Consider the following 27,467-nt stretch of genomic DNA (forward strand, 5'->3'; position numbering starts at 1 on the left):
CAAACTTTACATAATCTTAAGGAAACGAAAGGAGGAGGTAAAAACAAAGAAGGCAGACTAATAGTGGAATAAAAGGAAGATAATAAAACAATGCAAGATCTTCAAGTAGTAAAATGAGCAGAGTGACCAAACACCTCTGGGTAAGGAAAGGAAAGGTTAAGCCGGGAAAGAAAACGGGCAGGATCGGGAGAAAATAAAGATCAGAAAAACAATCTGGTAAAGGGCTTGAAGAAATAAAGAAACTGTGAAAATAGAAAGGAATAAGGAGACGAGAAAACAAACAACAAGATATTTAGCTATGAAAAAGAAAAGGAAAAATAAACATGAAAAAGCTTCAGGTAAAAAAGAGAATGGGTTTCAAGAACATTCAACTAACACAATGGAATGGGAAAAAACAGCACTGAATAAAGATTTAAAAAAAGGAAAACTAACAATGGGATATTTAGGTAAGAAAATTCAAATTAAAACAAACAGGGCAGGATATTCATGAAAGAAAAGAATACGTGAAAATAAAATGACCTCCAGTTGGACAATAAAAAAGTGAAAACAAAAGTAGTAGATCTTCAGGTAACAAAGTAGAAAGGAAAACAGACAAAAAGATCTTCAAGCAAGAACTTTCTCAACAAATGAATCAGGAAATGAAAGATGCAAGAAAACAGGCAAGAGCTTCACGTGAAAAAAGAATGAGAAAACAATCAAGAGTACGTTTGAGATAAGAAAAAATACAAAAACAAGTCATAGTGTAATCAGGGAGTGAAAAGACAATGTGAAATAAACCACAGGCTTCTTCTGTCGAAAAAAGTAGGATAACAAGTTGAACAGAGAAATTAGGAGTGTGCAGGGATGGGCAAAACAAACTGGACATATATATTCAGGAAGACACGTGAGCTGGAAAAACAAACTGGGTAGAATCCTTGTGTAGAAAATCTATTAGGAAAAATAACCTCAAAAGATATTAAAGTAACAAAATGAGGAAGGCAAGGCATACAAAATCTTCAAGTGAGGATGTGTCAGAAGCCAAACTGGACATAAAATAAGGCAGCTAATGGAGCAAGGAAAACAAGCTGCAAGAATAAAAAGATAAAATAATCCAGAATTATGGCACGAAAACAAACAGATTAGGTAAGAAATAGGCAGTTCAAATAAACTGGTATGACCTTAATGGTAAGTAAAATGAGTAATGAAAACTGCAAAGGAACTTTATGTAAACAAAGGAGAAAGAAACAAATATTAAGTTATTTGTGAAAGAAAAGGGGCAGGTAACGAACTGGCTAGATGTTTAGGTAGAAAATGGTAGAAGTGAACAAACTAGATCAATATTCGGTAAGGGAAATTAACAGAAAACACTGGACAACGGCTTTGGGTAAGAAATTGAGCAGGGAAAAACAAACACCATCTTCATATAAGAAACATGGCAGGGATGGGAACTCTGAAACAAATACCATCTTCGGGTAAGGCAAGGAGAGGGCAAATAAAATGAAGTAGTATCTCCAATAAGAAAAGAAGCAGGAAACACAAACATCTTCAGATAAAGATTGCAGTGGGATTACTGATTGCTCAGGATTGTCGTGAGTAGGGAAAACAATCAAACGTTTAGCCTTACAAAAGTGTGGAAGAAGCACAAAATATTCAGATAAGGAAATGAGCAGGGGGAAATCCCTATCTTCTGACAAGGAAAGAAATGCAGAAACCAAGATCAAGACAACCTTGAAAGAAAGGGCTTGTTTCATAAATTGGCTGGATTTTTAGACTAAAGAAGGGGTAGGGAAAACAAACCACATAATCTTCAGATAAGAAAACGGCGTGGACATACAAGTTTAGCAGAATCTTCAGGTAAGAAATTAGCAGTGGCAAAGTGAACAAAAGCATTAGGTAATGAAAGAAGCACAGAAAGAAACAGGATAGTCACTTGTGAAAAGGGACATGAAAACAGAACAGCTTGAAAAAGTTAATGAACATAGCTACTTGGATCATCAGACAAAAAGGAGCAGAAAAACAGATGGGGAACTACATAATGAGAAAATGAACAGGTGCAGCAAATTAGACAAGATCTTTAGTAAAAACAAAAGGAGGATGGAAAACGAACAGGTGATATCTCTCAGTTAAAAAAGGACAGAGAAAACAGCAAAACCTTTAGTGAAGAACATGAACACGTAAAGAACACAAGGCATATTTCGGGCCAGACAGAGCAAACAATCTCAACTACATACTGGAAACTTATTGATGGAAAGAAAGTAGGAAAATAAACAGCCCAGGACATTTAGGTAACTAAAAGAGATGAGAAAGCAACCTGGCCAGTGAAAGTATGAGAAAGAACGCAAACTAGACACAGTAGCTAAAACTAGGGGTAGGAAACCAGAAACTAGTCCATTAAGAAGGTGACTGAGATGTTCCTTTGAACAAAGAACACGTCCTGTGGCTGTTCTTTTGGAAATGTGAGGGCAGTTAATAGCAATAATAACAACTAGGCTTGCATTCATCAAATGACATCTGAAAGCAGGTATCTGCTGGGGGTGGGGGTACTGAGATCCGTGGTGCATCAGGCACTCCTGGAGACCCAGTGTTCCGAAGGAAGGCACTTGGACCAAGCAACATTGGTCCTGGGAGGGCTCTGGGACCACTCTTCTCTAAGTGGCTCCATCGTGGGGCAGTCAACAGCCCCGATGACCGTGCAGTACCACTCCACCTTTCCTGGTCAATAAGCACCAGACACATATCCACCCAAAGTGTAGAATTCAAAACTCTCAAGTGATACAGGCCAACAAACACTCAAAAGAAGACCTTGTTCAGAAAAGTGTGGCTGGTGAATTGTGAATGCAATGTATTAGTAAGTTGTGACAGTGAAATTAACTAGGCCTAGAAATAGAGCAGTGAGTTTAAATCAGGGGGTCACAGTGACAGGAAGCAGGCCCTGATGAGGAGCTAAACCAAGGAGTGACAACGAGAGGGATCAGGGCCTGGTCGTGAGCGGGAAATCAAATGTGGCAGTGAGAGAAACGAGTTGACAGTGAGTTAGTAATCAGGGTGGGGTGTCTGTGAGAACGAAATCAGCACCTTGCAGTGAGTTAGATACCATAGGGTGGCAAAGAATTAAAAGGTAGAAGAGAAAAGCACTTTTAAGCCTCATCGGTGTTAGAAAGCCTAATATAAATACATTTACAATACATAGTCAAAAGAAGACAAGGTCTGGAAGTAATTTAGAAGTCAGAGAGGAAGTGAAAATAACAAGGCCCTGACAATGAAGTGGAAAACAAAGGGAAGCAATCAGAGGTACGACTGAAAATGAGGGTGGTACCAGAGGGAGGAGATCAAATGAGGGGAGGGAAATTAGCTGGAATTCCTGCAGTGATGATGACGGAGTCAGTAATCAGTGGTGATAGTGAGAAAACAGAGTCCTGACAGAGTGTTACAAATTTGGGAATGGCTGTGCGAAAAGCCATTGCACTGGAGAATTAGCTTTCCACTCGGCCCAGTCATTTGCTCTCTAAATAGCAGGGCTGGGCGGTCTGCAGCCAAAAGGTCAGCCAATGAGGCGAGCTAGAAAGTCCAACTGTAGTAGCCATCTTGGAGAGCTCTTTCCGCCATATGCAAAATGAACCACAACCTTGAAATGCAGGACCTCTAATACTTTGGCTGCAGTTATGAACTTTTTTTTCGATTAATATTAGTATAGGTTACCCGCAGCTGCAGGTCTCTCTTCTGTAAACTGTAGGAAATGTTACACTGAGCTGCATGTCCCTACTGTTTCCTCCAGGAGCGATAGGACCTGCTACTCAGAGTGGAGGTTCCTTACTATTGCATCCAAAAGAGGCAGGTCTCTACTCACTCCTCCAACCAAAGTAGAGCCTGCTACCCTGAACAGAGGTCTCTACTCCTTTCTCCAAGAACAGTAGGGCAGGTGAGCTCACGAACCAGGACCCTCTGATCTTCGACATGAGAAGGACCTGGAATTCTCAGCTGAAGGTCCACCCTTTCGCCTCAGTGAAGGCGCGGGCTGAGAATATAGACTCCTAAACACTGACGGGTCACAATATCATAACCAGAATATTGAGGGACAAATTATTGAAAGATAAGTTTGTCGAGATTGTCTACACCCAGCTCCACATATTCATACATTGTACATACATATATACATATACACACATTTACATTTACATATATATATCTTCAAGGTAACAAGATATAGAATTAAATATTAGAACTCCATACCTTCCTCTGTACTCTTATTTGTTCGATATGTTGCCCCTCACTATTCTGGTCACGATATAGTGACCCATCAATTCTTTGGCTTCGATATTCTTAACCATAATCCTTACTTAGTAGTTTGGCCTGGGACCCTGAGCTGCAACTCGCCCTTCTATGAGTGGCAGAAACTTCAGGCCCCTAATCTAGGAGCCAGACAGCATTTTACCCTAAACTGCATGACCCTCCCCCATGAACACATCATCGGCCCACCTCTTGGCCTCCTTATGTAGCCCTTTCAGGCCTCAGTCCTCTCAAACCTACATACTTCACAACATTACAGCTGTACAAGGTCACACATGTTAAGAGCAAGAGGTGCCACTCACCTGGTCCCACCAGCCGACCAGCCATGGTTTCGAGCAGGTTTCACAGAAGAAGTCCACCAATGGCATCTTCCGTCCTCACAGGAGCGCCTCCAGGAATACTCTGGGGTCCCAGGTGTCTGGATTAGTCCTCACCGGAACCCGAAATCCTCCTTCTCGAAATCCTCCTTCTAGCCGTGCCGGGGGGGGGTTGTACAAAAGCCCCTCTCCTTGGTTGTTGTAATTCTAGGCAGCAGCTCCCTCACTTCGTAGGCAACGCTGGGGTCACTAGCTCCCTAAAATTGTCACCCCTTCCCTGTCCACGGCTTTTCTTGGGCAGGGAAGGGTCAAGTTTCCAAACCGACGGACACGGCTCCCTTGGACAGCTGCCATGCCATGGTGACCCGGTGAGCTGCAGGGATCCACCACCCTCCACCCTCTCCCACCCGCCCCCCTCAAAAAATGTCCAGCCCTGTTGCCCTTCCCTCTTTTTTATGTTCCCATTTTTTTTGCAAAATGGTACGCTGGTCACCCCCCTCCACCTCCCCCCCAAATCATGGTCGATATTTTAGCGGGGGAGGGAAGGGGGAAACCCTCGGGGGGGGTGGGGGGGACAGTGAGCCCCCTTACTTCTCCCTCCTGCCCTTCCCAGACTCAAAAAGGAAAAATACAAAGTAGGCCCCAAGCCTGGGCTTCTCGGCTCACGATGTAGTCCACCAGCAGCTGACGTGGGAATGTAGTGTGTCCCCGGTACTAGGAAGGGCACCCCCCGCCCCGCACCTTGCTGTCCAAGTTACATTTTCAATGCCCTTACCGTTTCTGTTTTTTTAGTCCCTGGCCTCGCAACCCAGCCAGGGAAAGGGAGGGGCGAAGGGCCGACTGCTCTACGCGGGTTACTATGCCTGAAAAAGCAGCATCTGCTGGGGCACGGCTGTCAGCATCTTTGGGATGCAGCGGGCGTCCCCGACTACCAGACGACAGATATGACCTCCTGGGCACCGGGCGTTCAGGGCATCCTCTACTGGTGCTTAGAAGTGAGAATCTCTGGGACGCAGAGGTTAGGCTTGGGTACCAGACGTCCACAGCATCCTCTGCTAGGGCCTGGCTGTGAGCACTATTCTGGGATGCAGCAGTCCTCCTTGGGTACCGGACGCTCAGAGCATCCGCCGTCGAAGACCGGGTGAGTGCATGGTTGTAAATCCGCAGACGTCCTGCCTGGGCCGCGACTCCTTGGGTACCAGGCTCCTACAGGAATCTGGATACGAGCATCTTTGGGAAGTAGCGTCCTCTCTGGATGGCACACGATCAGCCCTCCGTGGATGTCAACCAGTCAAAGCATCCTCGGCTTGATATGGAATAAAAGCATCTTGTAAATGCAGGGGGCCTTCCTGGCCCTGCAGCAGCCGTCCTGTGATTCGCTGTCAGTTAGGTCTGCCGGAGCCCGGATAAGAGCATCTCCAAATTGAAGTCGTCCTCACTCGGTAGCAGAAAATCGGTCAATTCAAATAGCAGACCCTCAGAGCATCCTATTTTGCAGATTGTATGAGACCCTCTCGGCGACGCAGAGGTCTTCCTTGGCTACCAGACGCTGCGAGCATCTTCGAACTGCGGCGGTCCTCCCTGGAAACCAGACGCTCGGAGCATCCTCTGGCGCGGCCTGGCTGTAAGCATCCTTGGATACCGCCGTCCTCCCTGGGTACCGGACGCTCAAGGGAACCTCTGCCGAAGAACGGGTGCGCGCATCTTATGCATGCAGCCGGCCTTCTGGGGGCAACAGACGCTCAGAGCATCCGCTGCCGCGGCCTGGCGGTCAGCATCCCGGGGATGCTGTCGTCCTCCCTGACTGGGCCGCATCTCCTTGGGTACCAGCCACTCAGCGCATCCTTCAGCTGCCAGGGACGACTTGATGACGACGCAGGGAGGGAGGTGTCACCGTCGGCGTCGTCGCTCGCTGTAATCCCGTTAAAACGCCCCGCTGGTGCGGCGGTGGCGGGGCCGCAGAGACACATTCATCTCTGGCTGTGGGAGGCAGTGTCCGCCTGCGAGAGTCTCTCTCTCTCTCTCTCGCGCCGTCTCTCTCTCTCTCTCGGTCTCTCTCTTACTGCAGCAGTGCTAGGCTAGGAAGTGATGTCAGGTGGTTACTGATGGAAAGAGTGCAGGGAGGGGGTGGAGCAGGGTGAAGATGAGGAGGTGTGTGCGTGTGTGTGTGTAAGAAGACCCCTTCAAGACGACACGGGAAGCAGAAGGCCAAAACAAACCCGAGGTCTGCAGAGGAATACACATCAGTAAGGGGGGCACACAAGAGCATAGAGACAGGAGAATGCAACCACGGGGAGTTGTAAAGATAGGGGTCACACAGATACAGAGGACAAGAGAGCACAGAGGGAGGGAGTGATAGCGTAGGAGCATAGAGTTGGTAGGAATGGGGACAAAATCACAAAGATTACAAGATTCAGGACAGAGAAGCAAAGAGATTGGGAGCGAGGACAGACTAGTGAACAATTAGGGTATGAGGACACAGGAGTGAAGAGATAGGGGAATCAAGACAGAGGAATGCAGAGATAAATATTGGCAGAGGAGCAGAGAACTATGGAAGGAGGATGCAAAGGATGTTCGAAAGAGGGAGCCGGAGGACAAGAAGGGTGAAGAAATAGGGAATGAGGACATAGAGGATGTAGAGATAAGGGAAAAAGGAGCAAAATATAGGAAATGAGGGCATATAGAAGTAATGTGAGAGAGAATAGGAGCACAGAGGAGTGACAAGATATGAATGAGAGCACTGAGAAGGGAAGAAATAGGGAATAGGGATATAGACAGCAGAAGGACGACACAAAGGAGCAAATAAACAGGGAATGAGGGCATAGAGGAAGGCAGAGCAGGCACAAAGAAATAGGGAATGAAGGAGCAGAGAAAGACAGAGATGGGGAAAAAGAGGACATAACACAGCATAGAGAAGAAATAAGTACTTAGAGGAGGACAGAGAGAGGAGAAAACACAGAGGAGCAAAAGGATAGGGAATGAGGGTGCAGAGGGGCAGTAGATGGGTATGGATGTAGGGAGCACATGGGAGTGCAGAGAATGGGGATGACGGCATAATAGAGCATAGAGTGGGTAAAAGAACACAGGAATCAGATCCAATCTGACCCCGGCCGAGGAACACAGAAGCTGCTGCGAGGACACAGGAGAGCACAGGGGAAGGGAAGTGGTGCACAGTAGGGAAAGGGGAATGAGGACAGAGGAGGGTTGAAATAAGGAAATAAAGACAAAACAGTGTAGAAGAAAATCACAAGAGATGAAACAAGAGGTTGGGTATGGGGGGCGTAAAGGAGGGTAGAGAGAGAGAGGTACAGGCGGGAATAAGGCCACCGAGCAGCATAGGCAGCAGAATGACGAAAAAGGAGCACAGAGTGGAATCGGGAAAGAGGAGCAAAGAGAAGGAGAGTGGGGACATGGAGGGGGTAGTAACAGGACTATCCTCTAAATGGACAGGTACAGGACTATCCTCTAAATGGACAGGTGAGGCCTGGAAGGGAGTACCTGCACTTCTTTCATTTGAAAGGGAGAGTACCAGCACCTCTTGAAGGGTTGAATGGACAGTCCTCAGCAGCAAAATGATATTATGACATGGAGGAGAGAAGAGAGCCGGAATAACAGCCCAGAGGGAGCTATAGGCAGGGGAATGAGAACACAAGGCAGTGTAGAGGGTACAAGCACAGAAAGGAGGGCAGAGATGGGGCGAGGGGGCAGGCATGACAGGCAGTCCCTCACACACAGAACAAGCAGTTCACGAGCAGTAAACAGCAGCAGTGGAATCTTTTTGCACAAAAAGTTGGTATAGCACAGGCAGCTGCAGTTCAAGCTTCCCTCCCACTTAGAACAGGCACACAGAGGCAGCAGCACTGCACCCTTCGCTTGGAAGCAGGGCACGTGAAGTGTAGGCAGCAGGGCAACTTTCCCTTGCATACAGAACAGGTACAACACAGGCAGCAGCAATGCATGTGCATGTCTACCCCTCACATAGAACAAATATAATGCAAACAACAGAAGCCTTTTTTACACACATAACCGGTACAGAATACAGCTTCAGCAGTGCAAGATTCGCTCACAGCACAGGGAGAATTAGTGCTCGCTTACATCTATAGGCAGACAGCAGGCTGTAGCAAAGGAGGCTTTACACCCCAAACATAACGTGCAGTATGGGATCTGCATTGTTCAGACACAGACACACATACGGATGTATGACGTTACAACGCATGCTTTTACCACGCATGCTGTTACAACGGAGTTTTTACAACGCAAACCTTTACAACGCATAGCGCTTTGGGGTGCTGGATAGTGAATAGTTTAATTTACTATTCCAACTCCAGTCCCCGTGGACACTAGGGAAGGTGTTGGATAGTAAATTAAATCTATTCCCTATCCTAGAGCGCCCCCCAGCGCAATGCGTTGTAATGGTTTTCGTTGTAAAACCTGCGTTGTAAAAGTTTTGCGTTGTAAAAGTTTCATTGTAAAGGATGTTTCCCCACACATACACACACATTACATCACAAGTAGTAGATGTGCAAGTTTACCTCCAGCAAAAAATTCACATTGGCCACAGACAGAAGAGCGACTAGGAGGGCATCTGAGATGCTGACCTCATCTCTCTGGGGTAGCCTCCTTATGTTGTTGGATGTTAATATGACAGATTAATATATCGAGGATAAGTATGAGGGTTGTAATATATCGCTAAGAAGTCAAGAAAACACATTGTATGATGGCACCTGTATGGATACTATGTATTTGTTTGAAAAGCTCAATAAATAAAAATAAAAAAATGATTATATACACTTAAAAAAAAAAAGTGACAGTATGGATAATTTTTTTCTGTACTCCGGATTGACTTTCAATGTTCCTTTCTTACCATGGCATTGTCATATACAATGTTGTGATCAACGAGGAACGCCTATATGAGGGATGTGGTCACTCACCTTCTTATTGTATGGAATGACACTACTTCACATGGTAAATCTGAACACTCCCAAAATCGGAGAATAGAGAGGGAAGGACTTAGAGGGAAGGTAGCTTCTGGACCCACCTGTGACTGCATTTGCACCAACGGTGCAGAAAAGGACAGACAGCTTTGCTTGTCTAATTTTGAGTAATGTTTTCACATTTTACATTCACAAATACTATTTTCTTCTACACATTTTTCTGATAGGTCATTTATATTATTCATAGCTATCAAAAAGCAAAATGTTTCTATTTTTGACGAGTATTAATTTGCACATTAGACTATGAATGCACCTTTCTTAGAATAGTGCACACGGAGGCATAATCCACAACTAGAAAATATGATCCTTCCTTTGCCACACCCCAGACTGTTACTACTAAGACAGTAGTGTTCTCCCAGTAGTGCTAGAAAGCAGCTATGCCAAATGTAAACACGCATGGACAGCCCAACAGGCATGGCTTGCATCTTGAGGCCTGCCTAACACATTTGCAGATACAAAAACAAAAAGTTCACTTTCAGAATATATCTAGGAGTTAAATAATTTAATGCGTGATGACACAGAGTACTTTTGAGATATAAAACAGTTCCTGATGCATTGCAATGAAAGCACTCAATACAAGGTGATATTATACACTACACGGCCTATAGAATGAGATACAAGAAGCCTCAGGGTACAATCAAAGCCAGCTCTATGTATATTTTAAAGAAAGGGTAACAATAGGCAAGGCAGACAGCTGTGCAGTCAAAAATTAGAGTCAATGCCTTTTAAAAAAGTAGACCTTGCTTTCAATGTATTGACATTTACTGTGGGATCTGGAGTAGTGACATAATGCAGACAGAATGGTGTCTAGGTGCATTCTTTTATCAAAACCACTAGGCACTTAGAGCAGGTCATACACACAGTGGAACAAAGCAGTCCATATAGTGTAAGCACTGTTGCCTTTTAGTAAACAGTCGAAATGAATATGAAGAAATTGGACATTCTCATTTGAGAGCAAACAGGTCCCTGTTTCAGAGATAATATACATACCGGTCATTAAATAGCCAGCTCCAGAGTTAAAGGCCCGAGCCAAAGGCCGGGGCCTTTAACAAGGGAGAGGACCTTTAATGGTCAGTAGAGCCCGCTACGGATGGCTGTAAATCTTTTAGAACATTCCGCCACTAGAGGGCAGACTATTCTAATTTGTAAAACAAAGGCCTCATGGAGCCTGAGGGGGTTGGAATCCTCTCGGGCTCGGTGAGGCCTTTGTTCACAGCTGGTGCACTGAACAGACATTAGAATGTTGATGCTTGGGGCTTCTTCTGGCCATTAGAAGCCCAGAGCACTCCATTGTCTTCAATGGAGCACTCAACATTACAATGTTCTACTAGCTAATAAATGAGGGGAAAGTTAAGTAGGGACTTTGAGAGTCATGGTGAACTTGTTGTCAATGATGATTCAGAGATTCTTAGGTGGTTGGAGGGAGTGGGTGCGGGTCCTAGGTCTGATGGCCACCAGGAGTCGTTCTATGTGTTGCTGCTCTTGCCGAAGATCAGTACTTCTGTCTTGTCTGTGTTCAGCTGCAGGCAGTTGTTCTTCATCCATTTGGCGACATTTGTCATGCATCTGTGGATGCATGCCAAACGTCATGTGTAAATATTTAACCAATGTGGGCAGTCTATTATAATGCATTATTTATATATATAGATATATGAATCGTATATATATGTATGTGTACATATCCATACTAATATTATAAAGAGAGAGCCCAAACCTTTGAGGTGGGTAATCTCAGTAAGCACAGCACCAATCACAACACCCAATACAGCGTTGGAAAGGGCAGTTGCAGCAGAAGGACATAGGCTATGCAGACGGCCACCATATTATTTATTTATTTATTTCCAGAGTTTTATATAGCGCGAACTTGACCCAAACTGAATCAGGTATCAGAGCGCTTTACATAGCACCAGTTACGTTACATGAGGAAACACATTCATTTTTGTTAGGCACGGGGAGATTAAGTGATTTGCCCAGAATCACAGGATGTTTGGTGTCGTTACCAAGACTCGAACCCAGATCCCCAGGTCCGAGGTCGAGCGCCTTAGCCGTTAGGCCAACTTCTCTATACATTTAAAAGGTAAAAGAACTATGCCAGCAAAGTAGTTCCTTGTGGGCGGGTCTGCGTTGTGCTGTGGGCGTGGGCTGGGGGCGTGACTAACGCGGGGGGCGTGTGGTATGACCATCACATCGTGGACTGTGGGCGTGACAAACGCTGGGGGCGTGTGTCCGCCCTTCTTGCCATGTGAGTCGTACATACAAGTGCCATTACATTGCTGCGCAGCATCAAGGGGCACGCTGGGGGCGTGAGAAACGCTGGGGGCGTGTGTCTGGCCTTCATGCCATGTGAACGCAATTTTGCCGCATCAAGGGCACGCTGGGGGCGTGAGAAACGCTGGGGGCGTGTGCTACGTTCCGCCCTTCATGCCATGTGGGTCGTACATTAATCAGAAGATCGTCTGCTGTGGCCGTGTGCTGGGGGCGTGACAAACGCGTTCACCTGGAGGCCTGGTAGGTAACATTACTGCAGCCTCTCCTGCGCGCTGTTACTGGACTCTCTCATTCAACAAAATTACACGCGCCTGCTACCATCAACCAGGGCTCTAGCCGGGCTCAGGCGGCGGATCAGTACACTAATTACACACACCTGATACCATCAACCAGGGCTGCAGCTGAGCCTCAAGCGGGGGAACACGCGCCTGCTAACATCAAACAGGCCTGCATCTGGGCCTCAAGCGGGGGAACACGCAAATTAGCGTGTCTGCGGGGACAATTACTGCAGCCTCTCCTACTCGCTGTCACTCAACTCTCTCATTAAACGGATTTACCCGTGGCTGATAACTCTCCCATTCAACGACATTACACGCTCCTGCTAACATCAACCAGGGCTGTAGCCGGGCTCAGGCGGCGGATCACTACACCAATTACACGCGCCTGCTAACATCAACCAGGGCTGCAGCTGGGCCTTTTCCGTCCCTATTCTAATGAAACAAAAAATGTTGTCTACCGCGAGATTTTAAAATAAATTGCCCTTGCCAAATACACACATTACACACATTCTATTTCATACTCGGAGAACGTCGGGAAGGGCTGCTAGTATATATATATATATATATATATATATATATATATATATATATATACACACACACACACACTGAAATAAACAGAGGTTAAAGTGACGTTATAGTTAGGTATGGAAATAAGTACATATATCTTAAATTGCATTAAAAAAAACTTTGAAATTCACAGGCTAAAACCTAGGCTAAAGGGATGTTATGGTTAGGTAAAAATGTCTGTTAAAACATGCCATTTTAAGTGAACAAGACCATATCTCAAGTAGCTATAACTTATACACCCATACCAAAAAGGAACAGAAACAGAGAGGCGCACTTCTCTGTCAAACTATATATGCAGCTACACTTTTTTTCAAAAATATATAAGTTGTCAGATCTGGCCATGTTCTTCACACACCTTTTCCTTTTTCATCCACTTTCATGGCAACCTTTCGTCACACACCCCTCTGATCCTTATCACCGCTGCACTGCTCTTCATCATATACTCCTGAATACTCCGTGACTTTTCACAAATTGCTCTGCCATAATGCAAAATGCTCAGCGATGTAATGAAACCAAGCACTGGAGCAAACAATATAACACAATAAAACACCACATTGATTCTTGTTGGAAAGCGTAATCTACGGACACGTAGCAGAATTCAATACAATATAAATTATTCCCACCCCTTTCTTGGAGAGTTCTTACAGTAAAAATGCAGAGCATGCAGTCCACATGTGTTTCGTGGTAAGAGAGATTCCTCAGGTCTGGTTTGCTATGAAAATTAGAATGGAGCTGTGGTGTTCTGTAGTCTTTGTGAAAGATAATGTTGCTTTGCACAATGTGAAAATCTTAGGCTATTAAGTTCTCGTCTAATCGACAAAAGTCACTGCTACCTTCAAATAGCAGCATAGAGTGCAAAGTTGAGTGGGAGACCATTACGCCTTCATCCCAAGCTTTGCTTGATGTTGTTGAAGTGCCAAGTAGTGTGGAGGTCCCATTAGCAAACTATGCATTTTTGTCGGCCAAAGTCCTCCAAACTGAAGTCGCACAATAACAAATATTTACAAATCACTGAAAAGGGGAGGCTGAGCCTCAGCATTACTCAGAGTGGGAAGAGAGTTTAGAAGAGATGTGTCCACTTGCATGGGCAGATGCATTGAAGGCAGAAGGAACAAGAAGACCTGAGGCTGTGAATTCCATATTTTGGGAAATAAGATTGACTGGACAGCACCAAGGCCTAGGAGTCTCCTGAACCCTGGAGTCTATCTTCGAAATCTTAAATCTAACTTTGAGGGTCCTAAACCATGGTTGTGATGCACTTTTTTCTGCTCTCCCCACTTAGGTCAGTGGTTCTTTTCTTTAAGCAATAAACATTAACACAACAGCTTGAAATGAGGCTGCCCTACATTCATGCCAACTTACACAACTTACACAGACCTTCTCAATCCCTCGAGTAACTTCAGCAGATGCTGGAACTGATACTTAGCATTCAATTGGCCATGGCTCCTAAGCAAAGTTTTGCTGCTAGTTGACCAGATGGCACCCTCCAAAGTAGCCCTCTTCAAACTAGCAACATTTGTGATATAGAGCGAAATAGACAGCATGGCCTCCTTGTCAGAACAGACACGATGAATCATAAATAAGGGAAATCAAGAGCTAAATAAATTGTTTCCTATCAGGACACATTGAACAGAAAATCAGCACACAATAATTCTTCAGGAGTGCAACATGATCACCACCCAAGAGGTTACCCACATGTGGAGTTTAAAAGGGGTGTGCGGGGATAAAGGAAAGAAATTGTGTAATACATATGCTGGAGTGAGAATAAATGTCATGCTAATAATATTTTGTGATGTTTATCATTCCACCTACTAAATGAACAAAGAAAAATGTAACTATGGGTAAAATAATAATAATAATAGAGGAATTCACCCGCCGGTTTTTAGAGTAATCCCAGTAGTGAAGTAGGCTGTGATATAGAATCCCCAGTATCTTAAGTTTTGTTTAACAGAGAGGAAAATGATTAGCGTGTCCAATGCCTGTTTTAAAAAAAGAGGATTATTTAGAACGCCTGTCAAAGTCTCAGAATTTTGACCACATTTTATTCAGGGTCAACAATTTGAGATTTAGTCTTACTCGAGGACAGGTCTTGTACAACTTATTATTCGTTCTTAGTCCTTCTGATCAGACATAAACAACGTATTTGAGTCACCGTGATACACACAAGAGGACATGTGTTCAGAATAGGTACACCTGCAATGCCTAGAGCCATCTTTTTGGCAAGCCACACATCTACTCAACACCAGCTATTTGACAAGATAAGCATCAATAACCATTGTGGAAGCCCAAATCAAGAGAGCCTACTGGCAATGTAAAACCATTCCAACACCAACGACGCACAAAAGAGCCGCTTTCAAAGCAATGTGGGTGACAACAACCCTGGTCCATCCTGGGATTTCAAGTTCACTCATTTTGATGCACAGCTTCCCAAATGCAAACAGTTAATCTACATTTTGCAACAAGTATCCACTGATAAAAAGATACAGCATTGGAGATATCCTACCTTGGTGGAAGCCATATCACTGACCGACCGGTATGTCTGAATGGTTTCCAGTTGGTCTAGACACCAGTCCAATTCTTCCAAGGTTTCTTTGGCCAATTGCTGATAGGTTTCCTCTGTAAGAGACAGAATAACACCATGAGTGTCGGGAGATCTACTAAGCGGAGGCCTGCACAAGGATGTTTACCACATGTTCCTGGTTAGATATTCAGTTTCAACACACAAGGCCTAAAATGGCCATTTCACTAGTCAGTGACACAGAACATGAACTTTAAGTTCTGAGAGATGGTGATAGTTGGACAACTAACACCAAAGAAGTGCCCTATTGGAACACGTGGCACTTCTTTTTTTTCCCTCTATGAAAAGGAACCACAGTAGAACAACTGACCAATTCCAACTCAGCTAATGAGATGGTGAATCGACAAGTCACTGAATGCAAGTCAAGGAGGACGTGTAGAGTAACAAAGAAAAACAAGGAAATTGGACAACCAAACAGCTCATAAATGTACTGTTTTTTCTTGTTTCACGCAACAGACAATGGGAGCTGAACAACACATTACTTATGTAGATGTGACATACTCAACAGGATACATTGTGGTTCAATTTTAATCTCCTGTAGCAAATGTTTCCTATATGTTCATCACCTGTCATTTTTGAACAGTCACCCGTTTTAACATAAATAACACCCTACTACATTGAAAATACTGTATATCTTGTGGTTGAAAACCTTGTAGCCAGATACCATTACCAAACTACGTGTGTTAAATGCTAGCTGGCTTTTCTTGTAATGATAAAGAATATTGCTAAATGAAGGCCATTTCATGTTTTTATAAATGTGTGCAAAACAACCAGTTTTTGCATCATTTTATTTTTAAATGCAAGTTAAAAAAAGAATATAATATTTTCCAGTGTCTCATGTAATCTAGGGTAACTTTTGGTATTAAGTGACCTCAATTACCACAGTAAAGGGACATCATTTAGTTTGATGTCATTACAGAAATTATAGATGGTATCATGTGTTCTAGGGGGAGCTTTTGGGAACCTGAGCCTCAAGTTGTAGAGGATGAACAAGAAGTACAACAGAATTGTAATAACGCGCTGACACTCCGTAAGCTTTTAAATTGAATATCTTTATTGGAGCGCCGGGGCTGTGTGGGCTCTTGCGGTCGGCGCCAGCAAACAATGATGGCCGCCTTCCGCTTCCTGCCTAGCTGCTTCCTGTTCCTCCCCCGGAACAACTAGACCGCTACCACATATCTCCCCCCTTTTTAAACACACAACAAATTTCAAAAGTCTTACTTCTAGTCCATTACAAAGTCTTTGAATCTCTCCGGTACCTTGATTCTTCTTCCCACTCGAGTCTCCATTCTCTCTTCCCTTCTCTCACCTTCTGTCATTCCGTTTTCTCTTAGTTCTCTATTACTCTCCACTTCTCTGTCCCTCTCTCTCTTCTCACTACCTTCTTCTCTTCTGTTTCCTTCTCCTGTTGACTTCCTCCTTTCTCTTCCTTCACCTTCCGTTCTCCTTTCTGCACTGTCGTCGTTCTCTCCTTGTCTCTCTCCACTTCCACTGACGTTCTCTTCTCGTCTTTCTCTCCCTTCGCTTCCTCCTTCCTCAATGACCTGTTCCGCTCCTTCTTCTATTTCCTCCTCCCATTTCATTATCTTGCTGCATCTTGCCATTCTGTCCATAGACCATATCTTTCCATCACTCAGCAGTGCAGACCGGGCGTAGGGCTCCACTACCTTGAGGGGTGGTGAAAACTTGCTTTCCCCTTTTCTCCTCCTGATGGCGAGTTTCACCCTCACCCAATCTCCTTTGTCCAATTCCGTACTACGCGTGTTCCTTCTTTTGTTGTAATGAACAGTGTAGACGTCCTGTGCTCTCTCTAGGTTCTTTATTACCACCGCTGGTGACCACTTGCTCTGCACCACCAACTTCTTCCAGGCTGCATTGTCTTTGGTGAAGGCTTCCCTACCTCTTAAGATCTTGAAGGGGCTGTAGCCCGTACTTCCGGGTGTAATGCGGTATGCCCAAATCATTTTTTCCAACTCTCTTTCCCAATTCAGACCATCTTCAATAGCTGCCTGTATGGTGCCCATTATCACACGGTTGAAGCGCTCCACCTGTCCATTGCCTGCAGGGTGGTAGATCGGGGTGTGTTTCACTTCAATGCCATTCCTGTTGGTAAATGCGACCCACTTCTCAGACGTGAATTGGGGACCATTGTCGCAGGTGATGATCCTTGGGATGCCTTCGCTGACGAACGTGGTGCGCAAGAAACGTATTACCGCCACAGTGTCCACCTGTTCCAATACTTGTAGCTCTGGCCACTTGGAATACTTATCAATTGCTACTAGCACATATTTCGGAGTGCCTTCTTTGTCCAGAACTGGCCCCATTATGTCCACCGACAACATTTCCCATGGACCATCCGGAATTGGGAATCTCCCCAACGGCGGCCTAAGCATGCTTTGGGACTTGTCAGACTTTGCACAAGACTCACAGTTGCGCACGTGCCGTTCAACTTGCGCATCAATGGCCGGCCACCAGTATGCTTGTCTGGCCAATGCTTTCGTCTTTGTGATCCCTTGGTGCCCTTCATGGAGTAAGGACATCAGTCGCTCCAATATGCTCTGGGGTGGCACCACCTTGTCTCCACGGAGTAAGAACACTGGGTTGTCCGCTATTGACAGCTCCTCCCTGACTTCCCAGTACCTTTTCAATTCCTCCTTCAAATGTCTCTTTTCGGGCCAGCCATGTATTACGTAGCCTTTCACTGCTTCCAGATCCGTATCTTCCTTGTAGGCACTCTCCCAGTCTTGGGCACTTATAACTTCCTCGGTGTCCTGAATGGTGGCTACCATATAGCCTTCCCAATCGTGCTTCTCCTCGTTCTGTGCCTCGTCCATAGCTGCCGCCCTGCTCAGAAAGTCAGCCACCTTGTTCTGTGGCCCCGGTATGTGCTCGACGTCATAGACAAAGTCCAATAGTCGGAGGGTCATCTTGGCAATTCTGGGTGTGGCATGATCATGTCCGCTCGACGTCAGGACGCGAACTAAAGGCTTGTGATCCGTTTTGACTAGGAACTTGGCCCCCCACAGATATTGCCTGAATGTCTCAACTGCCCAGACTACAGCCAGCATTTCTTTCTCCACCACGCTGAACTTCTCCTCATTTGGCGCCAACGAACGAGAGGCAAAACTAACCGTTGACATCTCACCTGATGCCTCCCTCTGCATCAGGACTGCCCCTAGGCCGCGGTCACTGGCGTCCGTGGTGAGAACGGACTCAGCTTTGGGATCGAAGCCCTTGAGGGGAATGGCTGTGCCCATTTCTTGTTTAAGTGCATCGAACTCCGATTGCTCTTCCTTTCCCCACTGGAACCTGTTTCTTTCCTTGAGTAGTTGTCTCATAAAGTGTGTCTTTGTTGCGAACTGTGGGATGAATTTGCTGTAATACTCGGCCATTCCTAGGAATGACCGAACGTCCTCTTTCTTTTCTGGAGTGGGTGCCTCTTCGATGGCTCTGATGTTTGCCTTCTTGGGCGTTATCCCCTGTCCACTCACTTCATGGCCGAGGTATGTAACAGACTGAACTCCTAAGTTGCATTTGGACCATTCGGCAGTCAGCCCATTATCCTGCAGCCTTTGCAGCACCTTGTGAAGCTTCACATTGTGATCTTGCTTCGATTTCCCCATCACTAAGATGTCATCCTGGAAGAAGAGGACGTCCTTCAGGTCTTTCAAGAGTTTGTGCATGATTTTCTGGAACACGGCCGCTGCCGAGGCAAGGCCGAACGGCATCCTCACAAACTCATAGCACCCGAATGGCGTGATAAATGAGGTGAGGTGGGTGCACGATGGGTGAAGTTTCACTTGATGGTAGGCCGAAGATAGGTCCACCGTGGAAAACCATGTGACATCTTTAGTTTTTGCCAACATCTCGCTGATGCGCGGTAGGGGGAATTTATCTATAACAATGTTCTTGTTTAATTCTCTCAGGTCTACACATAGACGTACCTTGCCGTTGGGCTTCTGAGCAACAACCAGGGGAGATAGCCACTCCGCACTCTCAATCGCTCTGATGACGCCTTCCCTTTCCAGCCTTTCCAATTCTATTTGTACTGCCTCTCTGCTACGGAACGGGATGTTCCTCACTTTGTGCACTACAGGCACCGCTCCGTCTTTAAGCTTGATGAGATGTGTATATTTGCTCAGTTCACCTATTTGCCCGTTGAAGACTCTCGGATACGTTGTCTGCCACAACTGCACATTTTCCTTGACCTCCATGTCCATGAGTAGAATTTTCTCTATGCCTCCTGGGTTGAGCTGAATTCCCAATGCCCCCTGGTCCTTCCAACTCAGTACGGACGGGCCTTTCTCTGCGACATACAGTTTACATTGCGCTTGCCGGCCTCTGAATTCGAACATGAGTGGACAGTATCCAAACATGGGAATCTTTTGTCCGGTGTACGTCACCGGTCTCACGTCCATGGGTAACAGAGTTTCTTTGAGAGTGGACGCGAAATTGATCTCCCACACTCGTTTCTGGACGATAGATATGGGTGCTCCACTGTCCGCAATCATCTCCAGGGGTATACCTCCTATGTGCATGTCTAGCCTGGGTCTATCCGAGTTGGAGCCATCCATTTCCAATATCTGTACATCAATGTAGAGGAATTCCTCCTCCTCCACTGCACTTTCCTGGTCGCTGGAATCACCTCCTTGCTCTTGGTCCACCAACCGCACCACTGCGTTTTTGGGCTTCCTGCGACATACCTTCTCATAGTGTCCGAAGATGTTGCAGTAGGAGAACTTGGCCCTGAAGGCGGGGCACGCCTTGTCGTTGCCCAAATGAGAGCTGCTGCCGCACCGGTAACACTGTGCTTTTCCAGCTTTGTGTGGCTTGCTGTCCGACTGCGGTCTCGTATGGAACTCTGCTCTGCTACCACCTTGGCTCCTCCTCGATTCATTTTGTTTCCAACGGTCATTTCTGTTGGGCGTCATAACTCTGCACACCGTTTGTGACTCCTGTGCATCTCTCTTCGCTGCTTGAGCGCACCTCTTCGACAACTCGGCCTTCTTGACCATCGCCCAGATCTCCTTGAGGGGAGCGTCGCCGTTGACCCACAGCTTCTCCTGTATGTGAGAGCTGGAGGTGTGCATAATGATCTGGTCCCTAACGAGTTCATCATGTAAGGCTCCAAATTTGCATGTGAGGGCCAACTTCTTCAGTGTGACCACGTACTCATCCACTGACTCTCCGTTTTTCTGCTTTCTCTGAAAGAAGTTGAACCTGTCAATTGCGACACACACCACCGGTCTGTAATGTGCGTCCAAATCCTCGATGGCATGATCAAACACTTCCGTGTCCCCCGCAGTCCTCTCACCTTTCACTATGGTGTCATAGATCCTGAGCCCTTCTGGGCCTAAATTGTGGAGCAAAATTTTCTTTTTCCTTTTGCTTGTGAATGGGGTGTCACCCTCCTCTTCTAATGCCTCCAGGTAATTTAGGAAGTACCTCTTCCAGTCCTCCCATTTTCTCTCAGGTTCTCCGCTCTTCGTAAGGAATGGCACCAGCTGAGTGAGAGATGTGCTCTGGTTCGCCATGGCTGGTGTGTTCCTCCTTACTGTAGCTGCGGTGTTCGCCTGCCTGGCCGGACTGCCCGGAGCGTCCTGTTCCTCTCCGCCGTCCTCCTTGTTCTCCTCTTCGCTATCCTCCACTAGCGTGCTCCTAGTGGTGTCGGATGTCGCCTGCCGTGCCCCTCCTGCCCCTGGACGCAATGGGCCTGCTTTATTCGCCAGCGTGTGTCACTCTGCCTGGGTGCCTGAACACCAGATGATGTCCCTCCACAGTGCACAGTAATGTAGTGCTCTTCTGACTTTCAGCAGTGGTCCCTCACTGCCCCTCAGTGCCCTCTGCTGTCTGGGCGTTTTTCCTGCTGGGTGGGGTGGTGCACAGTGCCTAGGTGGCTGGTTATCACTTGCTTGGCTTGGGGACGTGGTGGCTCACCTTCGCGCCAAAACGCTGCTTGTCCCAGCTCCTCTGCCGCGCTCCGGAGCTTAATCGGTGTCTCACGCGTGATGCGGGTGCTAGCGCCGATGTCGCGTGTAGGTGCGGGTCTTCAAGGATCCCGACTCGTCGCCATTGTAATAACGCGCTGACACTCCGTAAGCTTTTAAATTGAATATCTTTATTGGAGCGCCGGGGCTGTGTGGGCTCTTGCGGTCGGCGCCAGCAAACAATGATGGCCGCCTTCCGCTTCCTGCCTAGCTGCTTCCTGTTCCTCCCCCGGAACAACTAGACCGCTACCACAAGAATGAAGGGGGAGAACATAAACTGTGCTTCAAGAGGTTACATCAGATTATGACCCCCATCAATAACAGGCCCATTCACTTGTGGAACAACAAATCGTAAACTTTTTCTTATTGTTTATAGGCCGCGATGAATAAAAAAAACAAAATCGGTAGAAGTACAATTCCCTTTCTTACCACAGCATATTGTAAAACAGCAAAATATGGCATGCAGGTCTTAGAGGGGTTATGCACTTCAATCCCGTGGTGCAGATATTCTTGAAGCCCCTACTTTGTAATTACAAGCTTTGAATATAATTTTTACATGCAGCATTTCACACCACTGTGCACCCTTCCAGAAAAACGTATTTTCTATAGCAGTACATTTCGGATGAATATGTATATATGTATTTATATATCAAACCTCCGTACTTTGGTAAAGCCGCCGCCTGCTTTAACAGCGGGTGTGTCGCCTTCACTGGACCACCAAAGACAGGTCCTCACAATTTTTTCAAGCTCCTCGTAGTGCATGCATCACAAGGATCAATGACACTGTGTACTGGCCACAAATATTTTATTGGGTCAGCTGTTCGGATGCGTTTCGCCTGACCAGCAGGCTTGATCACCAATAGTTTTATGTTCGTAAAGTGGCCATTTTAAACCAAAGTGTACAGATTCAAAGCTTCACGTGATACAACTACAAACACACTGTATTAGAAAACAGACTCGTGGTTTTACATTAGGACACGTTTCGCAAGAATTTACAAACATCCTCTGCAGTGTACTATTCATACTAAAATTCTTACACTTTATCTTAATTACAGTGTAATTATACCGCTAACTCTCAGTAAAGTAATGCGGGATGGAGAAGGAGGCCGAGCAAATTTAGAGCGCTCTCCTCAACTTTCATCCAACTTTATTGTTACCTATGCACACTCACTATGAGCAAAACTTAATACAAAATGTGAGGCGTTTATTAGGCAGAAACGTACCTTTAGGTGGGCTACACAACTCGCTCCCACCTACCTCGCAGAGATGTTTATGCAACATCAGTACGCAGCACTGCCAGGAAATCATTTGTTTCCTTGCAATGTTGCGTACTTTGTGATGGTCAGTAGAATATTGTGCATATATATAGAGAAGAGCTTACATAAACTAGTTGGGCAGACTAAGAATAGTTTCAGGGCGCACAAGGTGGCTGTTAAAGTTGCGGACAATATGCACATCGTACAAAGTGATTATGTGCTTCCTACTTCTATTTTTTGTGTTACCACAGCTTTGAAGACAGACTGTTATGTTATGTTATGTTAAATTTATTTGTAAAGCGCGGCTAACACCATTAGGTTTCTTGGCGCTGTTGAATGCATTGCCCACTGGGGCGCAATTAGGAATTAAGGTCCTGATGTTGCATAAACATCTCTGCGAGGTAGGTGCGAGCGAGTTGTGTAGCCCACCTAAAATTACGTTTCTGCCTAATAAACGCTTTACATGTTGTATTAAGTTTTGTTCAAAGTGAGTGCGCATAGGTAACAATAAAGTTGGATGAAAGTTGAGGAGAGCGCTCTAAATTTGCTCGGTCTCCTTCTCCATTTCGCATTACTTTACTGAGAGTTAGCGGTATAGTTACACTGTAATTAAGATAAAGTGTAAGAATTTTAGTATGAATAGTACACTGCAGAGGATGTTTGTAAGTTCTTGCGAAACATGTTCTAATGTAAAACTACGAGTCTGTTGTCTAATACACTGTGTTTGTAGTTGTATCACGTGAAGCTTTGAATCTGTACACGTTGGTTTAAAATGGCCGCTTTACGAACATAAAACCATTGGTGCTCAAGCCTGCTGGTCAGGCGAAACGCGTCCGAACAGCTGACCCAATAAAATATTTGTGGCCAGTACATAGTGTTGTGGATCCTTGTGATGCATGCACTACGAGGGGCTTGAGAAAAATGTATTTATATATATATATGTATATCTGTAGAGCGAGCGAGAAAGAGTTAGTTACAGGGCACCAAGAGGCCCCGTGGGGCAGTGTGCATTATATAAATGCTATCAATTTTAATTCCTGCCTGGATAATGTCACAAAACGTTGACAAATAGGGAGCCTGTAATATCATTGGGTGGTCTGATGGCAATCAGCACCCCCTAGAGGCAAAAGGCGTACTTTCACAGCATCAAACACACAAAAGGCGAAGAGAGGAACGCTTGCAATTTGTCTAACCACTGACAGTCGCTCGAGGTAGCATTCTAACCCATCATTCTTTTGCCCACCATGCCACCTACCCAGCCATATGCAAATCAGTGTTGACCTTGTCCCAATAGGAACAGTCCAGGCCAGGTCCTATCTGAACCAGAAAACTAGCCACCCAAGATCACTTTTGCTCCCACTGCAGCTTTTCAGTCGGGTGTAGCTTGGTTTAAGTTGCACAGCGAGCAGGGACCCACATCTGGGCATACCTATGCCATTTAGGGCGGTGCATCAAACGCACAAGAGGTGATGGGAGTGATGAAGCAAGATTTCGCACATAACGCGGCTTGCTGAAATCAAGAACCTCGATTCATTTATAACTCTGTAATCCAAATTGTATGTCTTACTAATTACCTTTATTTTTGATATACATGTATCTTAGTGATGCTTGCCTACGTGTTTTACTAATACGATTAATCTTTGTCTTAAAATGGCCGTCGCTTGGGAATTTACTACTGCGCATGCGTTAGTCACACTCACGTGACGTGACGTAGTCGCAGTTGTGGTGGGAAAACTTGCGCATGCGTATTTGCCACTAATATGGCTGTCTGAATACTCACATGGTGAAGCTTGCGCAGATGCTCTCGTGTTATTGTCTGTTGCACTAATTCATAACCGCATAGTATATTTTTATAGTAAGAAATATAAAGTAACTACTCATGGTATATAGTACATTCATTTTATTTCTATGTTTTAATTTGTTTTCGCTTACTTTTCATGTACCGCGATAATGGGGGGGGCTGAATGAGACGAGAACCATCTTGAAGGTCCCTTCTGCGCATGTCGCGCAGCCTGGGAGAAGGTAGCCTTGAGAAGTGGAACCCAGCCAGTTGGCAGCCACAAGTCAAGATGCTCCTGCGAAAGCCACCTCTGACCCAGCGAGAGGGACTCGAATGTACTGAAATTGTTACAATGAAATCTTTCCTATTGTATTCTGTGTATTCTCTCATGGGAACCCCAAAATTCACTAGGCGGTTCCTTAAAATGCAAAACCGAGCTTGTAGAAGTCTGTTCTGATTGGTGTGTTAACCTATCCTAAGTGTGGACCAATCGAAATTGGGGATTCTGACACTTTGCAACATTGGGGGGTGGTACACTGACCCGAAAACAGTATATCTAGCCTAGGTTCAGCTAGAGAAATTGTCCGACTTGTCTGAATAGCTGACCTGTCACTGACCCAACGCACTCAATAGGTGACTGAATACAGAGCGCTGCGGAGCACTCTGTCCGAATTTGACCATAGACTTTAAAGGTTTTACTAAACCTTAAGTGCTGGCGGAGCATTTTGCTGGGGAGTTCGCTAACCCAATCGGGGTTCTGACTGATAGCTGCAGAGAGAGTGGAGCGCAGGCATTGCTTCCGAACTGCGGGTGCTGGTCGTGCCTTGGTGGTCCTGTCCTGATCCTAATCTGGTTTTCCTGTCCTGTCCTGGGGTGTCCAATCTGCACCTGCTGTCCCATAGATGACTGTCCTTCCTTGGGGTATTTCCTGTCCTTGACTGATCCGTGGCATGGGTTGGTCTGCACACCTTTCTAGGTAAATATAGTGCGAAAACTCTATACTGCATCTTCTATTTTTCTGTCTTTGCTTAAATAAAGACATTTCTTTGCACATGTTAATTTTCCATGCTTTCCGCAACCTATTATAAAGTCATACAGTATATTTTCCCTAGCATGTTCCTATGTTCCCCTACCTTTTAGAACACATTCTCTCCATTCTGTTTATGAATCATAACTGTGATAAATAAATTTTCCTGAAATCTGATTTTACGTAAAAAATGCTAGAACTATAACGTGTTCCAATTTTCCCCCTCCTATAGATGTATAGGAAAGAAAATGCAGTTTACCACAATACCAAGCCATACAAAATGAGTGCCGAAGTGAGAGCAGGAGTTGCGAATGAAATACAAAAGTTGCTAGAAGCAAACATCATACAAGAAGTGATGAGTAGTCCGTGTAACTCACCCATAATTGGAATCAAGAAACCTAGTGGCAAGTACAGAGTAGTGCACGACCTGAGAAAGGTAAACAAAATTGTGGTTCCTTGCTGTCCTATTGTCCCAAACCCAGCAGTGATCCTATATCAGATTCCCTGGGATGCTGAGTGGTTTACTGTGATAGACCTATGTCACGCATTCTTTTCGATCCCATTGCATCCAGACAGCAAATTTCTTTTCTCATTTGCTTTCGACAGTCACGTGTATGTTTGGAATCGGGTCCCCCAGGGGTACACAGAAAGCCCCTCTATCTTTAATCAGATCCTGAAAAAGTGCCTCGAATCCTTAGTCTTACCTGGAAAGTCTGTTTTGGTGCAATATATAGACGACCTTTTGGTGGCGTCTAAAAGTCATAGAGATTGTGTGATTGACACCATTGCCTTGCTGAATCACCTAGGTGAAAAGGGACATAAAGTGGCCCCTGAAAAATTGCAGTTCTGTTCAAAGTCAGTGAAATATCTGGGGCACCAGATAGAAAAAGGCATCAGAAAAGTCACTTCAGAGAGAGTCAGAATAATTCAAAAGATGCAGTTACCCCGTACTCAGAAAGAGATCAGAATGTTCCTTGGGGTTGTAGGTTACTGCAGGCAATGGATTGTGGGATTCGCAGTCCTGGCAAAGCCTTTGATAAAAATGACAAAGAAAGGAGCAAAGGACCCAGTTGAATGGGATGATGAAGGCTTAACAGCATTCACTAAATTACGAGACTGCCTGTGTACAGCCCCTGCTTTAGGGATGCCTGACTATTCTAAGGAGTTTGCACTGTTCTGTGACACACGTGACAATTGTGCATTGTCAGTTTTAACTCAGGAGCATGGGTTGACTAGACGCCCGGTGGCATATTTTTCTGCCACTTTGGATCCAGTGGCTGCTGGATTACCTGGATGTCTGAAAGCAGTAGCTGCAACTTGCACGAGTTTAGAGCAGAGTGAATCCATTGTAATGGGACATCCTGTCACTGTGTATGTTCCTCATGCAGTTGTAATTTTACTAACCCGAACTAAGACCCAGTATCTCACCCCTAGTCGGCTGACTAAATACGAGAGGATTCTTGTGGGTGCTGCAAATGTGGTCATTACTCGGTGTAATATCCTGAATCCAGCCACCCTACTCCCTGACTCAATGGTTGTAGAAGACGAGGGAGAGAACGAACATGACTGCATAGATTTGACAGAATTCAGTACTAAACCACACCCAGACATTAAAGAAATGCCTTTGCCTGTTAATGATGAGAAGCTGTTTATCGGTGGCTCATGTATAAGACACGAACTTGTAGGCCTAAGCGCTGCTTATGCTGTAGTCGCTTTAGACAGCATTAAAGAGGCATCCTGTTTATATGGAGTGAAGTCTGCACAAGTAGCCAAATTTATTGCATTGGTAAGAGCCTGCAAAATTGGGAAAAACAAAAGAATAACAGTATATACTGACAGTCAGTACTGTTATGGGGTTGTGCATGACTTTGGCCAATTGTGGCTACAGAGGGAGTTTGACTTCTTCAGGTACTCCCATCAGAAATGGGAAGGTTGTACAGGATTTACTGGAAGAAATCCAATTACCAAAAGAATTGGCAGTGGTCAAATGTGCTGCTCATAAAAAGGGCCTTGACTCTGTATCTTTGGGAAATAATTTTGCTGATGAGGTAGCCAGACATTGTGCCATAAATCGCATGTCTGTAAATATTAAACTGGGGGTCTTGGAAACAGCTGCCAACTTATGGTGTTTGAAGAGGTGCCTACT

General features: G+C 45.4%; 1 protein-coding gene across 2 annotated transcripts in view; it reads right to left on the reverse strand.

Moving 5' to 3' along the window:
• Positions 1 to 27,467, reverse strand: part of PDE4A (phosphodiesterase 4A) — a 974,338-nt gene that overhangs the window by 186,732 nt on the left and 760,139 nt on the right. For both annotated transcript variants that reach the window (XM_078640009.1, XM_078640014.1), the window contains exon 6: positions 15,197 to 15,309. In XM_078640009.1, coding sequence (XP_078496135.1) covers positions 15,197 to 15,309 — 113 coding nt within the window. The remainder of the gene's footprint in view (positions 1 to 15,196; positions 15,310 to 27,467) is intronic.

The sequence above is a fragment of the Lissotriton helveticus genome, chromosome 1_1, assembly GCF_964261635.1.
Source record: "Lissotriton helveticus chromosome 1_1, aLisHel1.1, whole genome shotgun sequence".
Lineage (NCBI taxonomy): Eukaryota > Metazoa > Chordata > Amphibia > Caudata > Salamandridae > Lissotriton > Lissotriton helveticus.